Genomic DNA, 27852 nt, shown 5'->3' with positions numbered 1-27852 from the left:
ACACACGATGCTCGTATCTTCAGATCTTCAGAGGAAGGGCACAGCACTTTCCTCAACTTTGAAGGCGGTCACTTTCTGTCCCTTAACACCTCTTTTACGCCACAGCAGGACATAGTTGGAATACTTCATGTGCCAGATGTGCAAATATGGGCATCGGCTGCTTTTCTGTGAGACTGAGGGCTTCTACAGCTTGGAGAAAACTGATTTCATTGTGTTTTCCCACGCTATGTCGATAATGTAAGGTGTTTAGTGACAGTAGGTGGGTAATAGCTTTATTTACTGATGTCTTTTATGTAGAATCCAAAGCTGTATTGTTGGAGCTGCCAAAGTATGCATTAAGTCATCATTGGATTGTTGCTGTATGTTAAGACAAGCACACCACCAGTCCAGTAGTGTTTTTGGGAGAGATTCAAATATGTCCACATAAATAATTTGTATAGAGACAGGTTAAAGGAATTCTGGGATGTACCTGCTCAATATTATGCATCCAGACGTTCTCATTAGTAATTGCTAACCCACTTGAAGTGCATTTTGTGTACTTTTTGCACTGTATAAATAGCTCATCTCGGTCAATTACTTAGCAATTACTCTGCTGCTGAGACTAGCATTTGACCTTATATAGCCTGTTAGATCTGTCTGAACTCTGAGGCAGTCTGGACCGGCACCCGAGGAGAGTGATCTGAAGGGGGGGGGGAGAAATATGCAGAAACATGCCTTAAAAAATCTCCCTTGCTCTTCACAGTTTAAAGAAGTATTCCAGGTTCAATACAACTTAAGCTCAATTTACAGGGCAAATGGATGTTACAAAGTTGAATACCACAAAAATTCATTTCAGCCTGCATTTCAACCTTTTTGAGGCTCACAAAAGAGAAGTGAATGCGGCCATGAACATTAAAACACTCACTGTTTTAGTGGTATATCCACAAATGATATGTGTGTAAACATGAATTTAGTGTGGGGAAAATGGCTTACCTTTTTTGTGTAAAGTTATATCCAATTTTACAACTTTGTTGCCATGATGTAAACCTTACAAACCTAAAACAACTGTAGAAATTATGATTTCAACAGCTTTACAGCTCAAATAATAGTTTTAACAGAAGAATTAATGCACACTGTAAACCCTAAAGCTCAAAATAATTAATTGGTTTGAGTAGGACAAACTTAAATTAAACAAATTAGTTTAGTCAAATGAACTTTTATGAGTTCACAGAACTTATATATTTTAAGTAAACTGAACTGTTTCATTGTTTTGAGTTTTATGAACTTATTTCTTTTGATTTAGATTAACTTAAGTTTAACTGAAACTGGGCTGGGACTTCTATTTCCCAGCATGCTTTGCCCATGGCACTCGAAAAGGAGAGTAAATGCTAAAATTGTTATATAATGTTTTTTGTGCAAGATTAATAAGTGGAGATTTAGTAGTGATTCATGTTTTGTTATGCTAATTTAGAAGAGTTTCTGTTAATACTGGTTTTTGGTTACTATCATGGTTGACAAGTGGTGCATGTGGCTTAGTTTGAGAGCAAGTATGTTAAATGCTTTATATTGCTGCACTCATTCAGGAAGTGTTATACCATGCTATTGTTAGCAAGTTAGCATTTTCTGGATTAAATTGTTATAGCTAAGTTTACACTAATAAAAATGTTCCCATTGAGGTTACATGGTTAAATGTATGAATAAGTGTACTCAAACATTTCAACTATACATTATGCTATTAGGTCCTCCAAAAATTGGCTCCATTCACTTCCATTGTAAGTGCCTCAGATTAGCTGCTGTTTTTATCTTTTTTAAAGAGAATGACAGACACATTAAAATTATTTGTTATGTAATCAACTTTATGCCTCAAATGCTGTTCTTTGAGCTTTGCTTGTATTGAACCTGAAGTAATCCTAAAAAAGTAAAAAATCGTCATACATCTGTCATCCTACTGTATATGAATGAATTATGTGCTCCATCTGGATTTGAGCAGTTTTGAGGGCAAAAATGCTTTTCAGATTGACTCTTTGTTGGAGGAAAGAGCAGGTGGTATGTTCTGCCCAGAGAGTTGGAGACCTTCAGCCTAGGGGCGACCTACTCTTCATATTTCACCACCTGAACAGGTAGTCAGCAATTGCACAGAAGGAATAAAAAAGAAATTTGGGTCTGTTTCCCAGAGGTGCTATGTTTGCTGTTCAAGAGCTGCTGAAGGTAGGGATATTCAAGGTAAATCAGAAGTTGCTTTATGGTACATTTAGTATGCAGAGTAGGACAAAGTGATTTAGGTTACTTTAATGTGATTTTGGTATTCAGTGCAGTTATGATTATGTAAACTCTCCAAAGATTAACAATATACAATTTTTACCAGTTTTAGAAATATGTACCACCCACATACGGCAGATTTGGGATTCAAAATGTTTAAGGGTGAATTAATCATCCTTATGTTCTGACTCACTAGAGTATGTTAGATTACAACACCATGAAATAAATTATTGGATTTTGGACTTCTGAATAAAACAGGCATTATGTGGACTGAGGGTAATGAAAAGCAAAAACATTATTTAAATGTAGGCTCACATTTTAACATCGGCGAGTTTGTGGCTGCATGAAATGCTCTCATTATAATCAGGCTGCCTCTGCCTTTGGTTGTCAAAATTGGTTTGGGCCTATTCAAATATTATATGTTTTTCCTACCGAGAGGGAAGGTCTGATTAGATATTCTGATTGGGCCACACATGAATGTCCCAAACAATGATGTAGTGCCATTACTTCAGTTTGTAATTGGAGACTGGCTCAGGTTTGTATGGTATTTTTTGAGGTGTTATAGGTTTTTTTAGTAGTTGCAGGTAATATTCAACTCATTGTAATATCTATCTAATACCAAACTCATTTCTTTGCTGACGTGCTCTTCCTTTAGCCTTAAAATGACCATATGGGGAAAGGAAAGTGGAGTCCCATGGGTGCGGACTCGGAGCATAATGTGGACGACGGATGTGAAGCTTTTGGAATGTGCTGGACTAGCCAAGGAGCTCGGAAGGCTGAGATAACACCACTTAAATAGCTCTTTCTCTCGCTCTTTCTTTTCGCTCCCTCTCTCTCTCTCTCTCTCTCTCTCACTCTCTCACTTTACTTTCTTGTTTCACTCCTCTCTGATTGCTGAGTAACCTAAGAAGTGTGTGACAGAGAGCATCTTTCAGACCAGGGGGACTTTGGCACGAAAGATGGCTGTTAATCAAATTGTCAAGGATGAGATGTTTTTCTCCGCCGAGAGTCCACATGAGAGGGTTTTCTGTCCCTCCTTTGGCTGTGTGTGCAAAAAAGCCACCGTGAGCGAAAGAATTCAGAGCATGCCTGCACCTGGTGGACAGGGAAACATGTTTAAAAGGCAGTCATATTTTTAGATTTTTGTCTTTATTAGGCTGTTTTGAATTCATTGGGTGCTTTTTCACTTTCCTGATCTCCCTGCCTGGATCCACGAGTGCCGTAAATCCCCTCATCTTTTTTAAAAATATAAATAAGCAGCATCCGATTTAGAAAGTAGGTTGTTATTAGTACTAAATTCCTGCGTTTTTATCAGGGACCCTTGCTTCCTTGCTTTATTGGTCTCATACTTTCTGGAAGTCCAGAAAGTCATACCCCTGTTTACCTGCCACGTCTTCATTGACGGGATGATTCCAAAAAACTGTCTTCGTTGGTGTGGATGGGGCCTTTCGCTCCAGTTTCAGACTCATATTCACCACTGTAAATGGAGAGCTATATAAGAAAACAAATGGATATTGCTGTGTGGGACAGAACGTGTGTCTAAATGAATCAAATCTGTATGGCACGGAGAGAGTTTATTTGGCCCTGGGGCTGATTTAAGGCAGTAGGAGTGGCAGTAGAGGCTGGTAAACTAGAGCAAAGTGTGAGGTGGGGAGCCATTACCCAGCATCCCTGGAGGAGCATCTACAACACAAAAATCTAGAATGGATGAGCCCATTCAAAGACTGGGCAGATGTCCCTGCTATGTGTATACTGAATCACTTGATGACACTGTAATAGCGCCTGCCATTGCGTTTAATCTGATTCCCCGAGCCAAGAAAGCTGCCTTTCTTCCCCCAGACCTCCGACCAGACACAAATATAACAAATCTAAGCACAAAGAATCTTTAGAAGTCTGTTGCAGACTAGAAGAGGGTGTTATTGCTAGATTCGAGCTGATCATCCTACCAGTGGAGTCAGGATAAAAGCTGAAGGGAGATATGCAAAAGCACTAAAAAACAAGACATTTTGACACTGTGGGTAACCGGCTAAAGCTATAATATAGACTTTTATGTAGACTGTTGTCACTGTACACATTTGAGAACACACTAAAATATATTTGTGTTATTTAATTAATTGATATATTGCATTAAATAATACAAATACACTTTATGTATTTAATCTTACTTTATTTACTAGTGTTTTTGCTGTTGACCATTGTTGATTAAGTCAAAAACAACTTTGCTTTACTTGAATGTCTAATTTTTTTTATTTTGTGTTGAACATGCATTCTGTGCTTCTGATAGCCGAATGGCAGAGCAGTTGAAATGTGCGTTCATGTTGCACCATCTGTTGTACTGGTGGGAATTTGCATTATTTTCAACCCGAAAGACAATTGTTTTGCTCTTGGTATGAATAGACCATTCGTTGATGATTTGTTTAGCTTTTTCACATCATGTTTTTTGTGAAAGGGTCTAAATAAATTCCTGACAAAAAGAAAGATTTCTTTTAGCACTTCTACTGAAGGATTGTGCTGTTTTTTTTTTTTTACTGCAAAACTTTTAAAAGGTTTTTCCAGTGTTGTTTTGTCAGTATAGTTTTATATTTTGTTGTATTTTTCTTTTTATATTTTTTTTAGTTAACATTTATTTTATTTCAAGTAACAGAAATGTTTTTTTTATGGTTTTTGTTTTAGTTAACTATAATTACCCTGGTTTGTAGGGTTTTAGTTTGTAGGTTGAGACTTTTGCCATAATTTCATCCATCAGGAATTGATTATTTTTATGTGTGTGTGTATGTGTGTGTGTGTGTGTGTGTTCTTGTATACATGGTTTATGAGGACACAAATGTGTATAATGACATGGGTATTACAACGTAAATGTGGTTTATGAGGACACTTCCTGTTTCCTTGTAAACCAAATGGCTTAAAGGGGTGGTATAATGCCATTTTTACAAGATGTAAAATAATTCTCTGATGTCCCCAGAGTGTGTAAGTTTTAGCTCAAAATACCCCACTGATAATTTTTTATAGCATGTTAAATTTGTCACTTTTTGAGGGTGAGCAAAAACGCTCAATTTTTGTGTGTCCCTTTAAATGCAAACGAGCTGCTGCTGCTAAGCAGAGGGCGGGGTTTCAAGAGCTTGTGTTAGCACATAGTGTTAGCAGCTCCGATTACCTTACTAAGACTCACTGAAAATGTCAGAAACTGTTCAGCCTTTTATGTTTAAACCGGAGTCGGACAATGATGGAGAGACTCAAGAAGAAGTGAAAACATGCTAAATGCAACAGGATGTTTCTGAATGGTTAGTTGCTTAATTTATGTAGCTGATGTAGGATATCTTAAAGTCATTGATTTGCATATTCTGTCATGATAATCTATAAATCGCTCGTGTGGGAACTGTTGTAAGATCCTACAGAGCCAGAGAATATATGCTGCATGAAGATAGAACAGGTATAGTTTAGTTTAATTACGGTTATAACTTATGTTGGTATCTTGCTTTTATGACATGCTATTGCATTTGTGTTATGTACTGCATTGCAATAACATGGCCTCACCCCTTTGCTGCGTGTTCTCGGGGGCAGGGTTTATGTAAATTTTACGGTTAGTGATGTCACCAACCCGGGAAGAAGGTTGTTGTAGTTCCTACCAGCCGTTTGTTGTAGTCCTTAAACAGAGAATTCTTTAAAAGAAAATATCTTGCTTTGCTTTGAACTTTGAGCATCGTAACTTTGCAGATGTTGTTTATGCTCTAACAGAAACATTACACACTAACTACAATTAAAAAAGTGAAATCATAATGAACCACCCCTTTAAAAAAACATACTAAACAGTGTTTTTTTGAAATTCAAAAAATGGTTTTCTGTGATGGGTAGTGTTGGGGGATAGAATATACAGTTTGTACAGTATAAAAACCATTACGTCTATGGAGAGTCCCCGTAAACCACATACAAGTGTGTGTGTGTGTGTGTGACATTTCTGGGTGAAACAAGATTTTAAACGAGAACAAAATAAAGAGTGGGTAGATCAGAGGAGAAAAATAAGAGGGAAGTTGAAAATGAAAGTTGTTTCAGTGTTGTTAGTTATATTTTCAAGATTATTTTTTATTAAGAAAGTAAACCTGGTCAAGTTTGATTTCATGTCTTTTTTCAGTGTCCTGCATTCCACACGTGCCAGAAATCTGCATTCTCAACCAATGACTTCACTCATAAGATAGCTTTGAACATTGGAAGGAAGCTCGCATAATGGGGCCTTGCACACTGTAAGCTTTGCATAAACATCTGCTGCTGCTTCTCAGTCCGGATGGTCTTTCTGGCGCTGATGAGCGCCTCCGGCTCACTTTACACACACTCTTCAGCGATCCTCTGTAACGTTAATGTGGAGCAATCAAGTTAAAATGGTGCCATGAGGCACTCTGCGATAAACATCGGCAGCGATGCGAGCGAGGGTCTATTTTCCAGATTTCCCACTCGTATGGTAGGTAGAACGTCTACATGTGGATTGCATTGTTGTGGTGATCTGCAGCGGTCTGCATTTGCTTCACGGAGCGTATGCCACAAATCCTGATAGTCTCGCCACTGCAGCGGCCTCTGTGTGTGGGTATTTATTCCCAGGATTTTCATGTTTGACACATGTGATCTGTCCTAAAAAGGTTTGGCATGCAAAAGGAGCCCCACAGGGCCTACAGAGAGAATCACACCTCATTTTGCAGCTCCACAACTTAATCTACAGTCTAGACAGGAATACCACCCATTAAAGCCTGAAAGCCAGGAAGAAAAGGGACTGTGGTAGATCAGGTTTGTTCTGCGAGGTTCTACCAGGGTTTTCCATCTATAATAAGCTCATGCAATCAGACTGAGGAGAGTGGGAAATTAAATAAGAGACAAAGAGAAAGAATGAGCGCATGCAGCACATTATGGAGCCATTTTGAGGAGACGGGGGGTGATGATAAAGATGGCTCTGAATGTCTGAAATGTCACTAGCTTATACACTTCTCATTGGGAGTTGGTCATTACCTAGTGGTTAATGATATGAGTTCAGGGGCAGAACTACCCATTTGTTGGAGGCTGGTGCCCTTTAGTGCTTTTATATCACTGTATGATGTAGTTCAAAATTGTTCTTATCTTTTCGGCTTTTCAAAGTCTGAAGAACATTGAATACCAATGACAGTTTTATGTCAGAAAGTATGTTTACAAGTGCAGTTATAATTGAGCAAAAGTGGGTTTTGCTGTCTTAAGTATACATGACATAATTCGTTGAAGTATTAAATTCACATTCAATTCCGAGGCCAATTATAGTTCAGTTAACATGTATTGATACATACAATTTTCCCTCAGATATTGCTAGTAAATTTTATAAATAACTACAAAGAAATATCAAGTAACATTAAATTAGATGTGAAATTTTGAAGAAAACATGCCAATTATCTTTGTTTTATTAAAAAAATGTTTTTACAGTGTACTGTACTGGACAAAGATGAGTGTAATTTCATTATCTTGGCCATTTAGTCCAACTTCACAAAAACCAGACGCATAATTTTTTAGACTAAAGTGTTTGGTTACATGAAGTTCTTGCATTAGTCTGACTGAAATTGAACTTTTTGAAGTGCTTAAAGGATTAGTTCACTTCAGAATTAAAATTCCCTGATAATTTACTCACCCCCATGTCATCCAAGATGTTTATGTCTTTCTTTCTTCAGTCGAAAAGTAATTAAGGTTTTTGAGGAAAACATTCCAGGATTTTTTTCCATATAGTGGAATTCAACAGCTACCAAAATTGCAGTTTCAATGCAGCTTCAAACGGCCTTTACAAAAAAAAGGTAAAACAACGATGTCGGACTTTTTTGAAGTTGGAGGAGAAAATGAGATGGAGTTTTTCACCCTACTGCGGTACTTCCACCTACGTCAAGCGTGACCTTTCCAACGTGATTACATAATGCGTGACGCATCACAGAGCTAGTGCGTTTGTGATTTAAAAAGTATATCAATTTTTATTTTTTTTTAGAAAATGACAGATCGTTTTGCTAGATAAGACCCTTATTCCTCAGCTGGGATTGTGTAGAGCGCTTTGAAGCTGCATTGAAACTGCAGTTTGGACCTTCAACCTGTTGGTAGCCGTTGAAGTCCACTGTATGGACAAAAATCCTGGAATGTTTTCCTCAAAAACCTTAATTTCTTTTCGACTGAAGAAAGAAAGACATGAACATCTTGGAGGTAAGTAAATTATCAGGAAATTTTAATTCTGAAGTGAACTAATCCTTGAAATATCACATGCCTAGTTGTGTAACAAGGTAGGTTGAATAGGTTAATGGGTGTGCATTATTTGTTGTTAAAAACAATAGGGGTCAAAGTTAAAATGATGTTCCAGGCATCACCACTTCTGCTTAAAGTTCTTGGAGGCCTTCCTCCAGTTCACAAAAGGAAGGATATGGGGCAGTTATGAGATCTTGCTTTAGCAGCACTGCAAAATAGCTCTGAAGTACTGTATAGACAAACAATAGCTAGTACAGCTGTTGAAACACATGTGCAGTAGTCATTGGTTACGTTATCTCATTTCCGTGTATGACAGCTTTTGGCCCTCTGGTTTTGTCCTTCGTAAGGTCAGAGGAAAGATTAGGCTTATCTTAGGTCAGGTGGATTCCCCTTCAACTAAACAAGTAAAAATGTTTAAAATTTTGTAAGACTTGCTTTCAGAGAATATAGCTTGAATAAAGTGTATTTTAAATATTTTTGCGAGTCTTTATAATCTTAAAGTCAATATCTTATCTAAATAATATGAATATCTTAAGGAGATGTTTTTGTCTGTGGAATTTTCTTTTTCTTTTCTTCTTTTTTTTTTTTGGTCAATACAGTGAAAGTCAGTGGGGTCCAATATGGTTTTTTTGTTTTACAGAAGAAAAAAAGTCATACAGGTTTGGAATGGCATGAGGATGAGTAAATGATGACAAACTTCATTTATCTTTGAACTGTCCCTTTAAGCAATTTTGATTCTCAAGTAAATTTATCTTATCTTGTATGTTTAGATATTTTTACAGGAAAAAGAAAATGTAATTAGACAGGGTACAAATAAACATGATGAGGCGTATTGTAGATAGGGAATAATTTGTTCCCACCAAGTTTTCCACCTCCATAACTCTGACATTCCATTTTGAGAATATGACGATGATTTTGGCATGTTTGAAATCTGAACCATTACATTCCACTTTCAGTGTTTCCTCTGGTAATTACAGGGCAGGTGGTGATATCCTGTTCTTGGATGAAAGGACATGATTCATCAATCGTTTAGGACAGATATCTTCCCAGAATTTTTGGTTTATTGACTTACATGTGTTTGCTTGTTTGGCATCAGTAAAAGAGTATCTATCTATCTATCTATCTATCTATCTATCTATCTATCTATCTAATCTATGTATCTGTCTGTCTGTCTTTTTTATCCCTCTGTCTGTCTTTTTATCCCTCTGTCTTTCATTCTATTCTTCTGTCTGTCATTCTGTCTGTCCTTCTGTCCGTCTGTCTGTCTGCTTTTTATCCATCTGTCTGTCGTTCTGTCTGTCTGTTTTTATCCCTCTGTATGTCGTTCTGTCTATCCTTCTGTCTGTCTGTCTTTTTTATCCGTCTGTCTGTCGTTCTGTCTCTGTTTTTTCTATCTATCCTTCTGTCTGTCTGTCTGTCTTTATATCCATCTGTCTGTCTATCTGTCGTTCTGTCTATCCTTCTGTCTGTCTGTCATTTCATCCGTCTGTCTGTCGTTCTGTCTATCCTTCTGTCTGTCTGTCTTTTTATTCGTGTCGTTCTGTCTCTGTCGTTCTGTCTTTATATCCATCTGTCTGTTATTCTGTCTATCTGTGGTTCTGTCTCTGTCATTCTATCTATCCTTCTGTCTGTCTTTTTTCCGTCTGTCTGTCGTTCTGTCTATCCTTCTGTCTGTCTGTCTTTATATCGTCTGTCTGTCGTTCTGTCTGCCGTTCTGTCTCTGTCATTCTGTCTGTCTTTATATCTGTCTGTCATTCTGTCTGTCTTTATATCCGTCTGTCTGTCATTCTGTCTATCTGTCATTCTATCTATTCTTCTGTCCATCTGTCTTTTTATCCATCTGTCTGTCTATCTTTCGTTCTATATGTCGTTTTATCGGAATGTCTGTCTGTTCTGTTTGTCTGTCAATCTGTCTGTCTGTCATTCTTTCTATATGTCTGTCCGTCTCTGGCTATCTATCTGTCTGCTAGTCAATTTAAGGCAAATCCAGTGATTATTTAATAAGTTGTTGTGTCAACCTGATATTGTGTCAACACGATTTAGTTTCCTGACTGATTTAAAAAATTTTTTAAAAAAGTGTTCCCCTTACTCCTGGAAGTTGTGTAATGTTAGCCAATCAGGTTACAGCTTTCTGAATTGGTAAACTACTTTCCCGTTTTGTGAGAATTATGCATCACACAGTCAGTGAACAGACTGTAGTGTTCCACATGTGAAAGGGAGGTTCTGTAGCTACTAAAGAAATCCCTTTTTATGGCATTTGAACAGTGTTCACCTTTTAAAGAACAAGCTTCTGTTGTTTACCAATTCTCTTTAACAGTGTTGGGCATTTTCTGTGATCTATATCCAGAAACTGGGCTTTTTTCAAAGTCCCTTAGCTCTACTTTAGAGAAAACTCTTTGGGCACACAGAATCCCGCTAAAATAACATATCGATGACTCCAGGGAACCATAACAGTGTGAATGAAAGGCATGCCTGCCACCTTCAACTCAAGAGTCAAGGCCAACCTTTTTTATTGATTTCCTGCTTGTCGCTGTGGTCATTGTGTAAAGAAAGCAACAGTGGGGAAGAAAAAACTCTTTCCAAACCCAGGCAAGGTGAACGTCTGGCTGAAAAGGTAAAAAGGCATTCATAAAACTCTTAGATTATTTTATCAGCTTCATTTTGTGAGGGGCAAAAAAATGCTTGCGGCTATCTACGACAGTATGTGTCACATTTGAAAACCATTATGTGGCCAAGCCAAAGCCTTAGGACACAAAAGAAACGGGTTTGTTTTTCCTGACTCGTAGGAACTTTGTTTGGAACATAGCCTTGATAACAGCCCATTTGCTGTACGAAACACAAGGCAATCTGGTTGAAAAGGTCACTCAAGGTAATTTCGGGTGAGGAGGCAAACAATACTATATTTCATTTGGTTTTATGTGTCTGAGGTTGTGTTTTTTTCTTACACAATTGAAAGAGCCTTATCTTACAGTGGACGTTTTTTCCAGCTTACACTGTTGTCATTCAGCACATTTCACAGTGAAACTTTTCCCAGTAACATCTGATGACGGTTATACATCTTGTAATTTGCTGCTATTAGCAAATGCACCCGAATTGTTTGGTGAAGGGTGCGGCACGGGTGGCTACTCTAAAATCCACTGGCAGCGAACAGGCCTCATTTTGGCTGAGAGCTCCACCTCCTTAACAACAGTATGTCTACGGCAGAGAAAATCCCACACTTTGATGTTCTTTCAGGGTGGCTGAGTTTTATAACATGTTATAACTAGATCAGAGCTGAAGTCAGAGCTCTGAGCTCTCAGCACCCGCAGTAACATTATAACCAATGATTTGTTAGTAGACCAAATACAGTACAACCATGGCGTCCAAGGTTCTTATTGCGTCTTATGGCGTCTAGTCTGTTTTTTAAGTTTCTTCCCCTTTTAAATGCTAAAATTAATCAACTGGCTGTGATTTCTCTTGTTTTCTAGTCCACATATCATGTTCCTGTCTCAAAGTGTGCTAACGGGTGAGAGGAACCTCTGTGGGGCAAGGTTGTGCCACGAAATTGCCCATTCCTGGTTCGGCCTGGCCATCGGAGCACGGGATTGGACGGAAGAATGGATCAGCGAGGGTTTTGCCACATATTTAGAGGATGCGTTCTGGAGCCACGTTCAGAAGGTATCACGTTGAAATTGAATCTTTGACTGCTTATATGTGGCCAGTCTAAGATTGAGTCTTAAGTCTTTTTTCTCATCTATTTTTTTCCCTCTTTCACCCCTCAAACAGCAAAAAGCACAAAAAAAGAATCTCAAATGCAGCATGTTTACCAAAATTCATTACACACCTATTAGAGCACATGCTGACTGGTCAGAGTGTAAAGTGAGTTTAAAATTAAATTGAATTTTTTGTATTAACTGGAAGACTTCGCTTCCTGTAATGACTGAGATAGCTAATAATGAGTCACAAACTCAAGTTCGTGGAGTGTGATTGTGCGCCGCATCAACACAGCATTTCACTTCATTCAAAATGTATTTATAATATGTGTTTACCGGTTTTAAATTGAAAACTATTGTTATGCTAATGGAATGTTTCCAATACATCTTTCAACAAGCACCATTTAAAGATGAAGTGTGTAATTTTATTGATGTTTTCAATGACTTTCTCTTATCCCAGTTTAATATGCAGAGACTGCTATCAGTTGGTCATTCATAGATTGATTTCCCTGAAGAGAATAAACGCTGCGGCTCTCTGGTGCTATCAAAACATTGCTCATTTGTTAGAACATCCTGAACAGCCCGACAACAGATGCACTGGCTTAACCAATTCCGTGAGTTAGGGGCGGGGCTATCTTTTTTTTCTGACCAATGGCTGATGGGGGAGTATTTGGGAAAACCTGTTCCCTGAAAACAATTGTTAGTTCCATTTTATGACTCCAGTGGTGCAGAAATTACACACTTCACCTTTAAAATGAAACTGTTTGGTTCTTTAGTTTCATTCATTTGTGTTTAGACTCACTTAATTTGCAGTTGTTTGCTTTCTTTTGTTCTCTTTTTTCTGTCTTTCTCAGTTGGATTGTGGAGAGGCTGAGGAGCAGAGACAGTTAAAAGCTCTGCTGCGCTGGAGGAGACTGAGTGATGAGTTACAGAACTCTGAAGAAGAGCTTCAGGTCCTCAGGTATGATTGGCCATGTCTCTCTCTCACTCTGTCTCTCTCTTTGCTTTCTTCCTCCTCTAACTGCCAAAGTCCATATACCCTCATTACTTCTCATCATCTGCACATACTACAGACCACAATAGAACAAGTTCACATTTAAAAGCAGTTTTGGAACTAATACGTTTCTCAGTTACAAAGTAGTCTTAAAGTAGTCTTTTGTAATTAAGTCTGATTACAACAGACTGCATTTACTGACATAACCATAACGATTGACATTTTGTCTACTTGTATTATCTCTTCCTTGTTAAATGTACATTGTAAAGCGTGCTTGAAAACGATGCGTTTGATTACACACAGGCGAGCACCCATTTTAAGTCCGTTTTATAATAATAAAGTTATAATACTTATACTTACATAATTAAGTTTCTAATCCAGTTTGTTTTGTTTTAAATTGTTTGTTTTGTTATTTTTTTTGCTGACTATCAAGTTTAAGGTCAATGAATGGCTTTAATGTTAGGCCTACGTGACATTGTTTCCAACTCTGATTGAACTGAATAAGACGTGATACAGATTTCGGTAAGCTACTGTATCTTTCAACATATTTTCTGATGTTCATTCATGTTTATTTCGTTCTGTAAAGTAGTAAAGAGGAAGGGATGATTGCGTTCACTTACGATCCGCGACAACTGTTCAAACTGAAAAGTGTCTTTGTTCAACTTTCTTTTCATAATATAAATAAATACATAGCCTAGGCCTATTTGCTTATCCTGTAAGCTCGTGAATAAAAATGAAAAAATGAAAAAAGAAACTATAAAACGTCTTATTATCATCAAAATATAAAAATTAAAATGATGGGTAATAATTGATTATGACGGAATTTTTACTATCCTGTCCGTCAAAATGATGGTTGAGCATTGAAAATACAGCTTCATTTTCCTGTCATCATCTAACTTGCTCAACTAGCTGAGGAAATGGCATAAAGGCAACTGCATAGGGATTATGGGAGTGTTCCCTTGGAAAATTATAAAGAACACTAGGTTTGCTGTGCTTGTTTGTAGGACTGTACAATTTGGCCAGAATGTTGTTTTTATGTATCAAAATTACTAATTATTATTATTATTATTACTAAATAAAAAAGAAATATTGCCATTGTAATAACACTATTTATAAATCATTAGAAAGGTCTAAGCCTAAAAATCTGTATCAGTAATTTTTAATTTTTTTGTCAGGAAATCTTATGCATCCACTGACAGAATAAAACCCCTGTACACTTCTCTGCACTGGAGAAAAACTTATGGGTTCGCATATGTTTACTTCCAGTAAACATATTTTTCCTATTTTTACCCAAAATAGGGTGATGTGAGCATTATTGAGTACACACATGTAATGTCTGTTTCATTCATACTCACAGCCAGATGGCGCCCTTGCGCATAAAGTCCACAAATGAGACTCATAGAAATAATAAAACTTATGATGGTTCAGGAAATCCCTTATATGAACATAGGCATCCAGCTATCGCTGTAGCAGCAGAATAAAACCAAAGTCCCTTTAGTTTTTTGATTAAAACACAGATAGAAACATTTTGATTGATGAAACATGAAGACAATAAACATACGACTGGGACAATATATGGTCTGTGTATATCTGTGTTCTTCTAGATACTGTATCTTGGGTATTTTCATAAGAATAAAGTATATTTATAATGCAATGCTAATCGACATAGCCTTCATCACTGTAGAGAATGCTATAAAATAATATAATTTCTGCCTCGTTCTGTGATATAAAGCCACGTCAGATCACAAAAGGAAGTTATTTCAAACAATCAACTTACATTATGAAGTGAGTTTGGAGTAAAACTGTTTTTTTTGTTTGTTTGTTTTTGGGCAACAGGTTTGTAAATGCTTCTCATTACAAGTTTGGAAAGATGTTTGACACGTGTTGCTTTTTTAAAATTACAAAGTGACTTAAACTCACAGAGCTGCAGAGATGGAGCTGCATTTACTGCGATCCAGTCGATCTGCTCTGATCACAGTGCTGCACTTCACCATGAAACATGCTGTGAAAACACTTATTTAATTAAAAATCGCAGCCTTTGTGATTGACTAAGCCAAATCGCGATTTTGGTTTAATTTCGGATAATCATGCAGCCCTTGGCTTTTAACCTTAAACTCAAACAAGCACACAACAAATGCTCAACTCACACAAATAAGTGAGACTCATACTTTTTGTTGATGTCACAATTAATCTGTCACATGGTAATATGGCTAATACTTATTTGTGACCAAGCGTTCGTTTCGGATAAATCATTTTTTTTTTTCCTATTTTCAGTCTCATATTAATTTTTTGTATTGTTGGACCTTTAAAGTTCATGGTAATAAGCAGTGACATATGTGTAACTAATGTTCTGTTGGAAACATGGTGAAATACCATATTTGCGCAATCAAATTTCCTGGTACACTCAAGATTGATTTTAATGAGAGCTTGAAATAGTTGTGACATTTCATCTGCACAGAATAATTTCAAGCATGTCATTGCATGAGTGTTATTTGATATGAGATGTAATGTGATGTTCTCATATGAAGAGCGCAGTATCACAAGATTTGATGTAGGTTTGTGGTAGGAGTAGATTACTCTGGCTTAACTTTTAAGAATGAGAAAATGAGAGTGTGTGTGTGATAGAGCGATAGTGCTTGTCAGGAATTCAGCTGTCACAATACCAGCAGGTTTTGAGGATCCACCTGACAGCATGTGTCTGGCCCTTCCTCCGCTTTGAGGGGCCCACACCCACTATAATCTCAGGGATAAAATGTTCAGACAGTCTGGAAGAATGTCTGTCTTGTGAATAAAACAGAGAAATGTCATGTAAACTATTTGGTAAGTAATGCAACATGTCATTCAAAACTAGGGCATTTTCAAAGATTGAGTATGGCACTTGCAATGCCAAGGTCACGGGTTCAATTCTCAGGAAATACAAGAACTGATCAAATGTATACCTTGAATGCAGTGTAAATCACTTTGGATAAAAGTATCTGCCAAGTACATAAATGCAAATGTAAGGCCAGAAACATTACGCAAGTATGTGTATGCAGTCGTGAATGCTTGGACAGTGGGTGTACTTGCATCCAGTTATTAGCTTCCAGCCACTCAAGGTCAGCTTTGCACGTAGTTGCATTGCAAAATGTGGCAGAACACAATTCATAACCGTAAGCAAGTATGTGCACTGTCCAATCGCTCCTGGCTGCGTTTCAGTATTGTGTGAAGTATGTTTCTGGCCTAAAGGCCTGTTCACACCAACAAAAATGTTCGGCATGCAATTTTTCAGTTAAAAGCATTAATGTTCTCTTTCTCATTCTCACTTGTCTGTTCAAAATATCTGTCCTATCACTGCCATGTGTCAGCTGCGTTTCAGTATTTGTGTGAAATGTTTCTGGCATAAAGGCCTGTTCACAATAATAAAAATGTTCAGTATGCGATTTGTCTTTTCAGACCAATGTGGAAAAAACAGCAGATGGGCTGAATGAAAATGCAAATTCACTTTCTGACAGTAGGTGGTGTTTATGGAAAAGCTGAAGTATGGTTTTTCCAGTGACAGTATTTATGTTTTCAAACAGCCATTAAGATTTTTGTATTCGCTAATGGCTATAGTGTTTATCAAACAATGGCAAATATAAGTACAAGAGAGGCAGTTCTGGATTCTTGGTGTGAACAGGCCTTAATAACAACTTATTATGCTTTTTACATTTTCAGCCTTTTTAGTATTTAAATGATTCCCACTCAAGGCATATGCAAAAAAAAAAAAAAAAAGCTACAAGACATGGTTGAGTTGCATTAATAGTGTGTTGAAACTCGCGGTTATGGTAAGGGCGTGCCACGTGACAATTTGAAATACGCTCAAAGCGGTTGACCAATCACAACACACTGGTCCAGACAGACAGACTGGGAAGAGAGGTGCTGCAACAATGCAATATATGTGAAAAATAATGTGTTCAAGCATGAAAATCTATTTTAATAACCCAAAAAAACAAAATCTGGACTTTGTAAAAGGGAATAATTTGGCCTCTTTAATGGTTGCTCTCCTTACATAGATTACCAAGAAATGAATGTCAGAATTAAAAGTTATCGCCGATAGGGCTGCATGATATATTGCGATTTATAGCACGCGATTTGGCAAAGGCTGTGATTATTTTATGCACAGCTTGTCAGAGCTGTACGGCTCTGTGATCAGTAGTAAATGCTTCTCCATCTGAAAGCCAGAGGGCGCTCTTGCGCAGAAACTCCAAATATGCCCTGCCGCAGAAGTATATAACACGCGCCATTCCAGGAGATCCCTATGGGCATCATACTATCGCTTGTAGCTAAATAAACAGAAGATTGAAATGCTTTGATTGATTAATCATGATTAATAAACACACGACTGCCTTATTCTGTGTAAGAAGCCACATCATCTCATAGAATGGTGCTCAACTGTCGTTTTGAAGTGAGTTTGGAGTAAAAACTTGTTATTAAATGTTGTCTTTTGTTGGACAAGATGTTAAACGGTTAGTTCACCCAAAAATGAAAGTTCTGTCATTAATTACTCACTCTCATGTCGTTCCACACCCGTAAGACCTTCGTTCATCTTTGGAACACAAATTAAGATATTTTTGATAAAATCCTATGGCTCCGTGAGGCCTGCATTGCCAGCAAGATAATTAACACTTTCAATGCCCAGAAAGCTACTAAAGACGTATTTAAAGCAGTTCATGTGACTACAGTGGTTCAACCTTAATGTTATGAAGTGACGAGAATACTTTTTGTGCGCCAAAAAAACAAAATAACGACTTTATTCAACAATATCTAGTGATGGGCGAGTTCAAAACACTGCTTCATGTGTGGGTGTGGAACGACATGAGGGTGAGTAATTAATGACAGAATTTTCATTTTTGGGTGAACAAACCCTTTAAAAAATGCTTCTCATGTCTGGAAAGATGTTTGACGTTGCTTTTTCAAATGTACATTATAAGCGACTCAAACTCGCAGTGCTTTCAGCTGGATTAGCATTTGGAGCCATACTTCATTGACAAGCTGCGCATAAAAAAAATAATCGCATTTAAGCGCGATTTCAATGTTATTTTTCATATAAAGTCGCGCAATAAATCGTGCAGCCCTAGCTGACACATAGCTGTTTCTGCTTTAGACTACAAACTCTGCTGGCATTCAACCAATTTTTTTCACTGTTTTACAACTAAACCTTATTTCACCTTAGTTGTAATTGTACTGACACAAAAACATTTCTTCAACTGTGAAAAAGACATCAGCCAAAAAAAGTGGACATAGGGGAGACGTCAGTCATTCTCATTTATTTTGACACTCGAGAATATCTGTTTATTTGTTCGTCCATCTATGCATCCGTCTGGAAAGGAAGGCTTCCTATTGTGTTTGATAAATACCTGTCACCCTTTTCATTGGGCAGCTGTGGGCACAAACACACATGTAAAAGCCTGTGTGACCAGGAGGAATAATACATGCCTTTTAAAGGAGCTCACCCTTATCACTCCCTCCCATACAGTGAGAGAGAGAAAGGAAGGGAGGGAGGGAGACATTGCTCTTTATTTTTGGAGGGGAACCAAATGTAAGCATCAATAATGTACAAGCACAAGTGAGTGTCCCAAATACAGCAAGAAGGTAGCTGAAGCCATTTTATACCTTTAGACCTGTAACTAGATCCTGTAGTGGATTTGAAGCAGCAGGTTGGTATGAACTCACAGATTGTTGATGTTTTATGTAAATTAGCAGCTTGTTATAGTATGATAGTAATAATAATAATAATTTTCATTCTTATTAATTGTTAATGTATTTAATGAATTGTTTTGATTGACAGACAATAAAAAAGGGTAAATTACTTAATTATAATCTAATTATATTTATTTAATTTTAATTTGATTTTTTAATTTAATTATTTATTACATAAATCATTTGGAGTGGTGGTTAATAAAATCGCTCAGGTTAAATCTTGTACAGTTTGTTGGAGGAGGGACCTGAGAGATCAGAATATCATAGAGACATGGAAGGAAAACTCAGAACACATAGCAACACTCTGGCATCATAGTGGCTAATTTTGCACAGGCAATCACCACTTTTATTTTCTTCAGGAAATGTAAAGATCTAGTTCTGTTACAGGTTTTCTGAATAAGTTTTTCTGGTTAAAACTATTAGTGAAAAACTGTTTTTTTCCATCTCCATAGGCTAGATCTCCAAATATGGGAAAGCATCTGTCCCTCTTCCCAGATCTTGCTTTATTTCTTCATGGAATTTTACAGTGTAGACCTGCACTGGGGGCACACGCTCACAGAGATAAGGCATTAGAGTGTGATCAATCATACTGCAGTTTATCAGGATCAAATCTGACACAAAGAAACAAACAAAAGCAGGTTATGATGGCTAGAAAAACACTGCACACCTATAGCTACACGCCCATTTGTCTGCAAGAAAAAAAAAAAAATTGCTGTTGTCTGTGTTAGCGGCGCCTGAGTATCGACCAAATCTTTACAAGAGCCTTTTATTGGCAAGACCAGTTAATCTCCTGAAGAAGATCAATAATTTTTAACTGAGGTCGTCATTACATGCAGAGATGGCCAGCACTCAAAGCTCTGTTTGTTTCTTGCAATCTACAGTACCTTTGGCCATAGGAAGGAAACAATCTATCGGTCTGAGTTGTGAGAATGCAGTCTGTCTGATGCTTAAAATGTCAGTGAGTGTCCTGAAGACCTTTAAATATCTAATATCTAGATTTGCCAGTTGTTAATCATGTTATATTTGATTGGCTTGTTTGTGTTTGCGTGTTACAGACAGGCTCTCTGCATTAGTGGGGATTTAGTGACTAGTGGCAACAAGTAACAGTCTTTACGAACAGGTCATTAAATCATTCATTCAACCAAATTGTTCAAAACGCTGATTCATTCTGGAACTAAACCTGGGCTGTGTCCAAAATAGCATACTCTCCACTGTAAGGAAAAAAAAAATAAATAAAATCCCTGTAAAATTTACGGTAAAAAAACGGAAGCTGTGGTTGCCAGAACTTTACCGTAAAAAATACGATAGCAACGTTTTAGGTTTTACGGGACGGCATTAGTTTACCATCTATTTTACAGTTCAAAACCATGTAATTTAAAGGTTTATATTGTAATAATTACGGTTCATAACTGTTTATTTTACACACTGTAAAAAAAATTCTGTTAAATTTATGATTAAAAAAACATATTTCATTAACTGATATAATGTTAATTTACCAACCTATTGAAGTACTAATATCTGTTCTGTACCTTTGTAATACACTGACAACCACCAAACATGGTGATGAGAGTCACATGATGAATCAAAATTCATCACAAGCAGCTTTTCCACAAGCTGAGAAGGACAATACTAATATATAGAAGGTGCACACAGTGTCATTCACACAAACACTAAACACCATCATGGTAACACACATGAAATTTTAAAAATGCAATAAACATTAATTTAACAAAATTAGATGTAACATAAAACCCTAATGTACATGACTGATTAGAAAAAACTAAGAACAAACAGTTATTTCAACGAAAATACATCAAATGTGAAGTGTCATGCTGGGAATTGTGGGAATGTCAATTTATGGTTTTTCACTGTAAATTATACAATGACCTGTTATTTTTCACTTTCAAAAACTGTAAATTTAACTGTATTTTACTGTAAAATTACATTAAATGTACCGTTAGATCTATTAAAGTTATTCACCGTATATAGTACGGAAACTTTCTGTAAACCAATTAACTGTTTTTCACCATAGCATTTTTATAGTCTTTTACCGTTAAAATCAGTCATTTTTTACAGTGTAGGTACTTGTTTTTAATAAATACTTACTCTGAGACTACTAAAAAGTGTGTTCTATATAGTATGAATGTGTGTATGTAACCTAGACATAACAGTGTCATTCACAACTCTTCTTCTATGGCCTCATGGTATAGTAAAGTGTCCTGTGGATGCACACTTTGCAGAAATTCGCCTGAAGTGTTAGGTTATCCGGGTGCTTTTCACCTATACTGTTTTATGAATTCGGACATATAGTACTATTTTCACATACTGTTTTCGCCTACTATATAGTAGGGAAGTAAGCATATCGGATGCAGCCAAGTTTTTATAAGTGAGTCATTGAATCATTAATTCAACTGATTTGTTCGAAAACACTGATTCATTCAGGAACAAAACGTGCAACATTAATTCGCCTTTGGCTTGGTTTGGAACTATTTTCATTGACTGAGCAAAAATGCACAAAGAAACTGGCAATATTGTGTCTAAAATATAATTTACTCAATATTAGCTTATTTATTTAACTGTTATTTAAAAACTAATAAGGTAGTAAAAGTAGTAAAAGAAGTAAAAGCATGCTTCCTGCTCGAGTGATATTGCTTAATATATATTTAATGCATCTTTACTGTAAAAAAAAAAAAACGCACCTATGTCTTGTGACTTGAATCATACAGTAATCTTAATGTGCACTTATGTAACGAAGACCCGTAAAATGCAGCATTACTGTAATCTATGGTCCTATAGAAAGAGAAGCTATCAGGGATGTAATGGTTTTATAAATGCAATTGTTTATACACTTAGTAAACTGTTAGGAGGTTTTAATGTATGCTGATGTAAGTATATTCCTATCCAGAGTGCTATCGATGCAGCACTTTGCCTTATCAGGCCACAGTCTTATTCATGTGGTGTTTGTGTGTTTGCATATGTACTTGTTCACAGGCCCAATAAAGAGAACACAGGGGAAGTGAGTGAGTCTGGTGCATCAGTAGTGAAACATGCCCTCAACCCAGAAAAACCCTTCATGCAGGTGCACTATCTGAAGGTATGTCTGATAGCTCAAAGCACAGACTCCTCTGGGACATGAAGCTCTGGGTTGTGTAGAGTTGCTATCTCTCTTTCCTTCTCAGGGCTACTTCCTCTTGAAGTTTCTGGCTGATCAGGTTGGCGAAGAGAAGTTTCTGCTCTTCTTCAAAGTGTTTGTGGGAAAATTCCACGGGCAGCTCATTCTGTCTCAGGTGAGTGTGTCCTGCACGGGAGCTGTCTAGCAAATGTATAGCTTTTGGAAGGCATGTGCATATTTTGGCCGTTGTTTCAATCTCACCATTATTCCATCAGCTTGTGTCAGTGAAAGAATGCACCAATTCCCCTAAAGGTGTAATTGTTGTCTTGTTTTAACACATAGCTGCATTCAGGGTTCAAAATTAACACTCATGATGCACCAAATGAGAGATAAATTTGTTCTTGGGAAATATAGAAGAGTTAATAGCTCGTTGGCTAGTAACTTAATTAGGAACTGCAAAATAAACATGAAATAAATCAGATCATTTCCTCTCTAAGCAACTTAGTCAGTGGCATGACTTGTTGAGGTGAAGTTGTTTTGATCTAGCAAATAAAGTGTTTACATTGTTTTTTATGTGAATATCTTCTTACTGATTACAAAATTTACCCACCTCACGTGAGTGTATACATTTTCATGTCTTGTTATTTTCATTCAGCAATTTTTCTGTTTTTCATCATTGACAAGCTTCAATTTTTTCGAAGCTTGTCAGTGATATATAAGGTTTTTTTTCCCCTCCAGAACTCCATGTGGCAACACTTACATGGAGTATTCCTCAAATTAAGCCACCATAATGAAAATATAATGAAAAAATATCACAAATCGTCCACATATTTTTGTGGCAGGTCCCGTTTCATAGAGAGACACAAATAGCTAACTAACTCGTGGATCACAAAAATTATATACTTTTAATAAAAAATAGTTTTCTGTGGCCAGTAAATTTTCTCAATTTGCTTGCCACAGAGTGCAACAGTGGCAGTCAACTTTTTCAGCGGCCTTGGTTCCAGAAGTATTTTTCTCTTTAATTTTTTTCCTAAGTCTTCATTAAAGAGTTATAAGCCATGAGCCAACCAACCAACCAACTATGAGGTGAATCAAAACATTACAAACTATGATTTAAAGCAAAAAACAAGAGTTTGTGAAAGTACTACAATCCTGTAAAGCACTGCAAATGACAATCGAAATGAATGAATATAAAACTTGATTTAAATGTTGAATATGTATATAGAAACAATATATTTGATATTCATTGCAAAAATGCATATTATATACCAATATTTAAGTCGCTTGAGAGCATTGGGAGCATATCACAGTAAGTTTCTCACAGTAAAATAGGTCTGTCTTTAAGGGTTTGTAAGTTATTGTTAAAAATCAATTCCCCTGTGGAGAAAATTAATGGGATTTTTTTTTACTTCCGGAGATCGACTGTTGCACTCGATTGACAGGTGTGACAAAAAGTTCATTTTGGACCTTGGTAGGAGACTAGTGGAGAAATAAATTAAGAAATTTCAGTATTTTTAAACACTTTATGCTCTGCTTAAAGCTTTGATATTCACACACTGCTTTTCATTTATACTGTTGTCTTTCTCTTGTAGGATTTCCTGCAGATGCTCCTGGACACATTTCCAGAAATGAGCAGGTATGATTAAATGGTGTCAACATTGGCTGTCCAAAACACATACTCAATGAACTCTTAAGCTGCTCTGCCATTATTATTAGTGTGGGGAACTTTTACTGTAGAGTTGGAGGTATTTAGCTAAACCAGACCCTGCAGGAATCTTTCTTTTCCAGCTTTACCTCAAATGGTTTTTCCACTGGTTTTCTTGCCCAAACTCACCCATTGTATCATCAAATATTTATTTTCCTTTTTCACTGTTTCATCATTTACATGTTGACATAATGTTGTCATTAAAACTGCCCAAAAACGTATTATATAGAAGAAATATGAAGAGGCTACTTGCCCTTCATAATATTTTTGTGCTTTTTGGCCAGTGGGAAGTCTAGAGTAGTTCTGATAGAATCTTTTTCAATGTGAATGATAGAAGTGCAGAATCCAGACTGCTGTTGAGTCCTGTAGCTGCTTCATGATTGTGAACTGTGCATATTCACTGCTATGCTAGCAAAAAACAGAATGCATATCTTGGTGAGTTATTAATATAGTCAATTATGTCATGAATTTCAATAGGCGAGACAAACGATTGGATATGTGTCAGAATATCTGATCTGTGCATAAGGCCTTGCTGTGTAAATTGAGCTGTGTCTTGTTAATGTTAAAAACAAATTGTTCTTATTAAATAATCAATAAATAAAACCATTATATTTAGTAAGTAATTAAATTTAACTTTAAATTTATTTTAATATTTAACATTTTAAATAAAGCACTTTGTTCAGTAGCATCATGAAATGTCACTAGTATTGGTTTCGACTTGAGAAATGGCAAATTGTAAAACAATCATCTCTCTTCCTTCTCTCTTCTACCTACAATCTACATTTCTTCATCTCTCTTCATCTCTCCTCTCTTGTTTCATCCATCGCTCTTTCAGTTTCATGTAGTCTGCATTTGCTCATTAAGGCCTAGCCACTGGCTGATGATTGATTAAATTACATTAAACTGAAAGGTAAGGGCGTTCAATATTTGTGTCTGCTGCTCAGAAGTGTAAACATTCATGGCGGCACAACGCTGGAACAGCAGATTGATGTGGTGAAACAATCACAGATGGGCCTCCTTGTGTCAGATCAAAGACAAATCAATGCTTCCATGGCAAACCGTTCCTCCTACACCACCTCCCAGTTGAGGAAGTCCACGATAGCTTCTGTTAATGTTTGCTTGACTCAGTTTGGATATCTGTGCTTTACTTTTCTTAGCAAATTAACATACAGATTTCCCTTGTCGAACTAAAAAATGGACTATGAATTCCTTAGACATACAGTACATTAAGAGAGTCACCTGAGCCATATGTACTGTACCTACTAGTATATGGTATAGGCTTGGAGTGAGTGGGCTCATTTCACTCAGGCCAGTAAACAACCACCTAGCACCTACTTAAAACAACCTAGCAACCAAACACAAACATAGCAACATGCTGGCAACCACCCACAAAACCTTCATGGAAGCGACACATGGCAGTGTGTTTATAGTGCTAGTTCAGAATGCGCTTTCGGTTTCCTTCAGAAATTTTCCATGATTTTACTATAATTACACTACTACAATATACTATATAGTATAGTAACTATATTATTTTTAATCAATGTTTTATTTTTATTTCAACTGTGGCAGTGGTAGTTAGAGTTAAATGTATATTGATCTGACCATATGGATGAGTAACTATCTTTGTATATTACAAGTGATCTATGCTTACTATACTATGAACAGTTTTCATAAGGGTTTATTTGTGAGAAAACCCTTTGAAAAATGACCTCTAATTTCCTCCAAACTACCAGCAGTTACTACAGTTATTTTTACTTCATTACTGTGTTAACACTGCATTAGCTGTCATCAAAATAATACATGAAACAAAGAGACAAAATCATCTTGAAAGCTTGAAGATGATCACATATTTATGTGTTATGATTTTACCGTAGCAATATGCATTCATGGTATTTTGCCAGAAACTATGCCAGAAACTTGCCAACTGGGGCATTGGGTAATCAATGGTATGCAGAATGCTTTCCATTTTAACTAAGTTAGAAGTTATTAATTGGACATGTACTGGATAACAGCATGACTAATCATACCAGAACAGTGTTTACATGCACTACAAAGAGTACTTCACAAGTTCTTTTAATTTGCATTCATGCTTCATTAAATCAATCTCAGCATGCATTTGAGTATTTGCTTGTAGAATGAGCCTTGCTTTTATTCTGCAACATGCCGTGGCACGACAGCACTGTTATTTAGTAATCACAGTCCGGTGAGCTTAGTGATTTGCTCTGACACTGAGGGCTTTTCCCTCTTCGATGCTGAGATGGAAATTTCCATTCTCTTCTTTTGTCATCACCTAAATGTGCTCAACTCTTGTGTCAAAGGCCACAAGTGTTGAAGACACACTGTTCCAGTCTGAGACAGTCCATTTAGTTGATTATATGTGCTTTGTGTGTGTGTGTGCATGCATGTGTCTGCGCTCTTGCACATTAACAAGATTGATTTGGATTAAGTGGTGAATGGCTTCAATTACAGCCAGAGAAAAATACTTTGAAGGGAAAGAAAAAAAAATCAAATCTGTACCCTCTTGTCACCAGGCTTGTGCACCATTCTGTTGAACTGAAAATCGCAATTCAGTTCCAGTTGAATTTTAATTGAGGTAGCAAACAGGACTGGAATTGAAATTTGAATTTAAAGAAGTGAAATTAAAATGGAATAAAAATTCAAATAAATTCATTCAACGGCAAGTGTAGTTTTAATAATACATTATAGCAATAAAAATTAACTTCATTTTTACTCTGAATGTATGAATATGTCATTATCATGCACACAACAGTATTTCCAGACATATTAGATTACCTACAAAAGATATAAGAATGCTATACATTTACTCAATATTTTATACAGTTGCAAGAAAAAGTATGTGAACCCCTTGCAGAATCTGTGAAAATGTGCAAAATTTTAACAAAATAAGAGAGATCATACAAAATGCATGTTATTTTTTATTTAGTACTGTCCTGAGTAAGATATTTTACATAAAAGATGTTTACATATAATCCATAAGACAAAAAAAATAGCTGAATTTATTAAAATAACCCGTTCAAAAGCTTGTGAACCATTGATTCTTAATACTGTGTGTGGTTACCTGGATGATCCACGACTGTTTTTTTATTGTGTGATGGTTCTTCATGAGTCTCTTGTTTGTTCTGAACAGTTAAACTGAGCTCTGTTCTTCAGAAAAAATCTCCAGGTCCCAAAAATTCTTCAGTTTTCCACCATCTTTTGCATATTTGAACCCTTTACAACAGTGACTGAATGATTTTGAGATCCATCTTTTCACACTGAGGACAACTGAGGGACTCAAACACAACTATTAAAAAAGGTTCAAACATTCACTGATGCTTCAGAAGGAAACACGATGCATTAAGAGTCGGGGGGTGAAAACTTTTGAACAGGATGAAGAGGTCCAAATTTTTCTTATTTCGCTTGAATATCATTTTTTTTTTTCTTCATTTAGTACTGCCCTTCGGAAGCAACAGAAGATACTTGCATGTTTCCCGGAAGACAAATTAAATACAATTTACCTTGATCTTCAAATTCCAAAAGTTTTCACCCCCCCATCTATTAACGCATCATGTTTACTTCTGAAGCATCAGTGAATGTTTGAACCTTTTTTAATAGTTGTGTTTGAGTCCCTCAATTGTCCTCAGTGTGAAAAGATGGATCTCAAAATCATTCAGGGTTCAAATATGCAAAAAATGCTGGAAAACTGAAGAATCTGCAGGACCTGGAGATTTTTTCTGAAGAACAGAGCTCAGTTTAACTGTTCAGGACAAACAAAGGACTCATGAACAACCATCACAAAACAAAAAAACAGTCGTAGTTCATCCAGGTAACCACACACAGTATTAAGAATCAATGGTTCACATACTTACAAATGGGGTTTTTTATAAATTCCGCTTTTTTTCTTTGTCTTATGGATTAATTGTAAACATCTTTTATGTAAAATATCTTACTCAGGACAGTACTAAATAAAAAATAACATGCATTTTGTATTATCTCCCTTATTTTGTTAAAATTATTAACATTTTCACAGATTCTGCAAGTGGTTCACATACTTTTTCTTGCAACTGTATACTAATTGATTGAAATTTTGATGTTTTGGAGAAAAAAGTCATTTTGTGGCATTGTATGGAAGAAAAATTAGGTGTGTATGACTTTCTTCTTTCTG

At 36.5% G+C, this 27852-nt stretch overlaps 1 protein-coding gene across 2 annotated transcripts in view; it reads left to right on the top strand.

The window, feature by feature from the left end:
* aopep (aminopeptidase O (putative)) overlaps nt 1-27852 on the top strand; it is a 92000-nt gene that overhangs the window by 9992 nt on the left and 54156 nt on the right. For both annotated transcript variants that reach the window (XM_051901842.1, XM_051901841.1), the window contains exons 6-10: nt 11934-12123; nt 13013-13119; nt 21862-21964; nt 22050-22157; nt 23575-23618. In XM_051901842.1, coding sequence (XP_051757802.1) covers nt 11934-12123; nt 13013-13119; nt 21862-21964; nt 22050-22157; nt 23575-23618 — 552 coding nt within the window. The remainder of the gene's footprint in view (nt 1-11933; nt 12124-13012; nt 13120-21861; nt 21965-22049; nt 22158-23574; nt 23619-27852) is intronic.

The sequence above is a fragment of the Ctenopharyngodon idella genome, chromosome 8 (genome assembly GCF_019924925.1).
Source record: "Ctenopharyngodon idella isolate HZGC_01 chromosome 8, HZGC01, whole genome shotgun sequence".
NCBI classification, from domain to species: Eukaryota; Metazoa; Chordata; class Actinopteri; order Cypriniformes; family Xenocyprididae; genus Ctenopharyngodon; species Ctenopharyngodon idella.
This window is presented reverse-complemented; position numbering and strand designations above follow the sequence as displayed.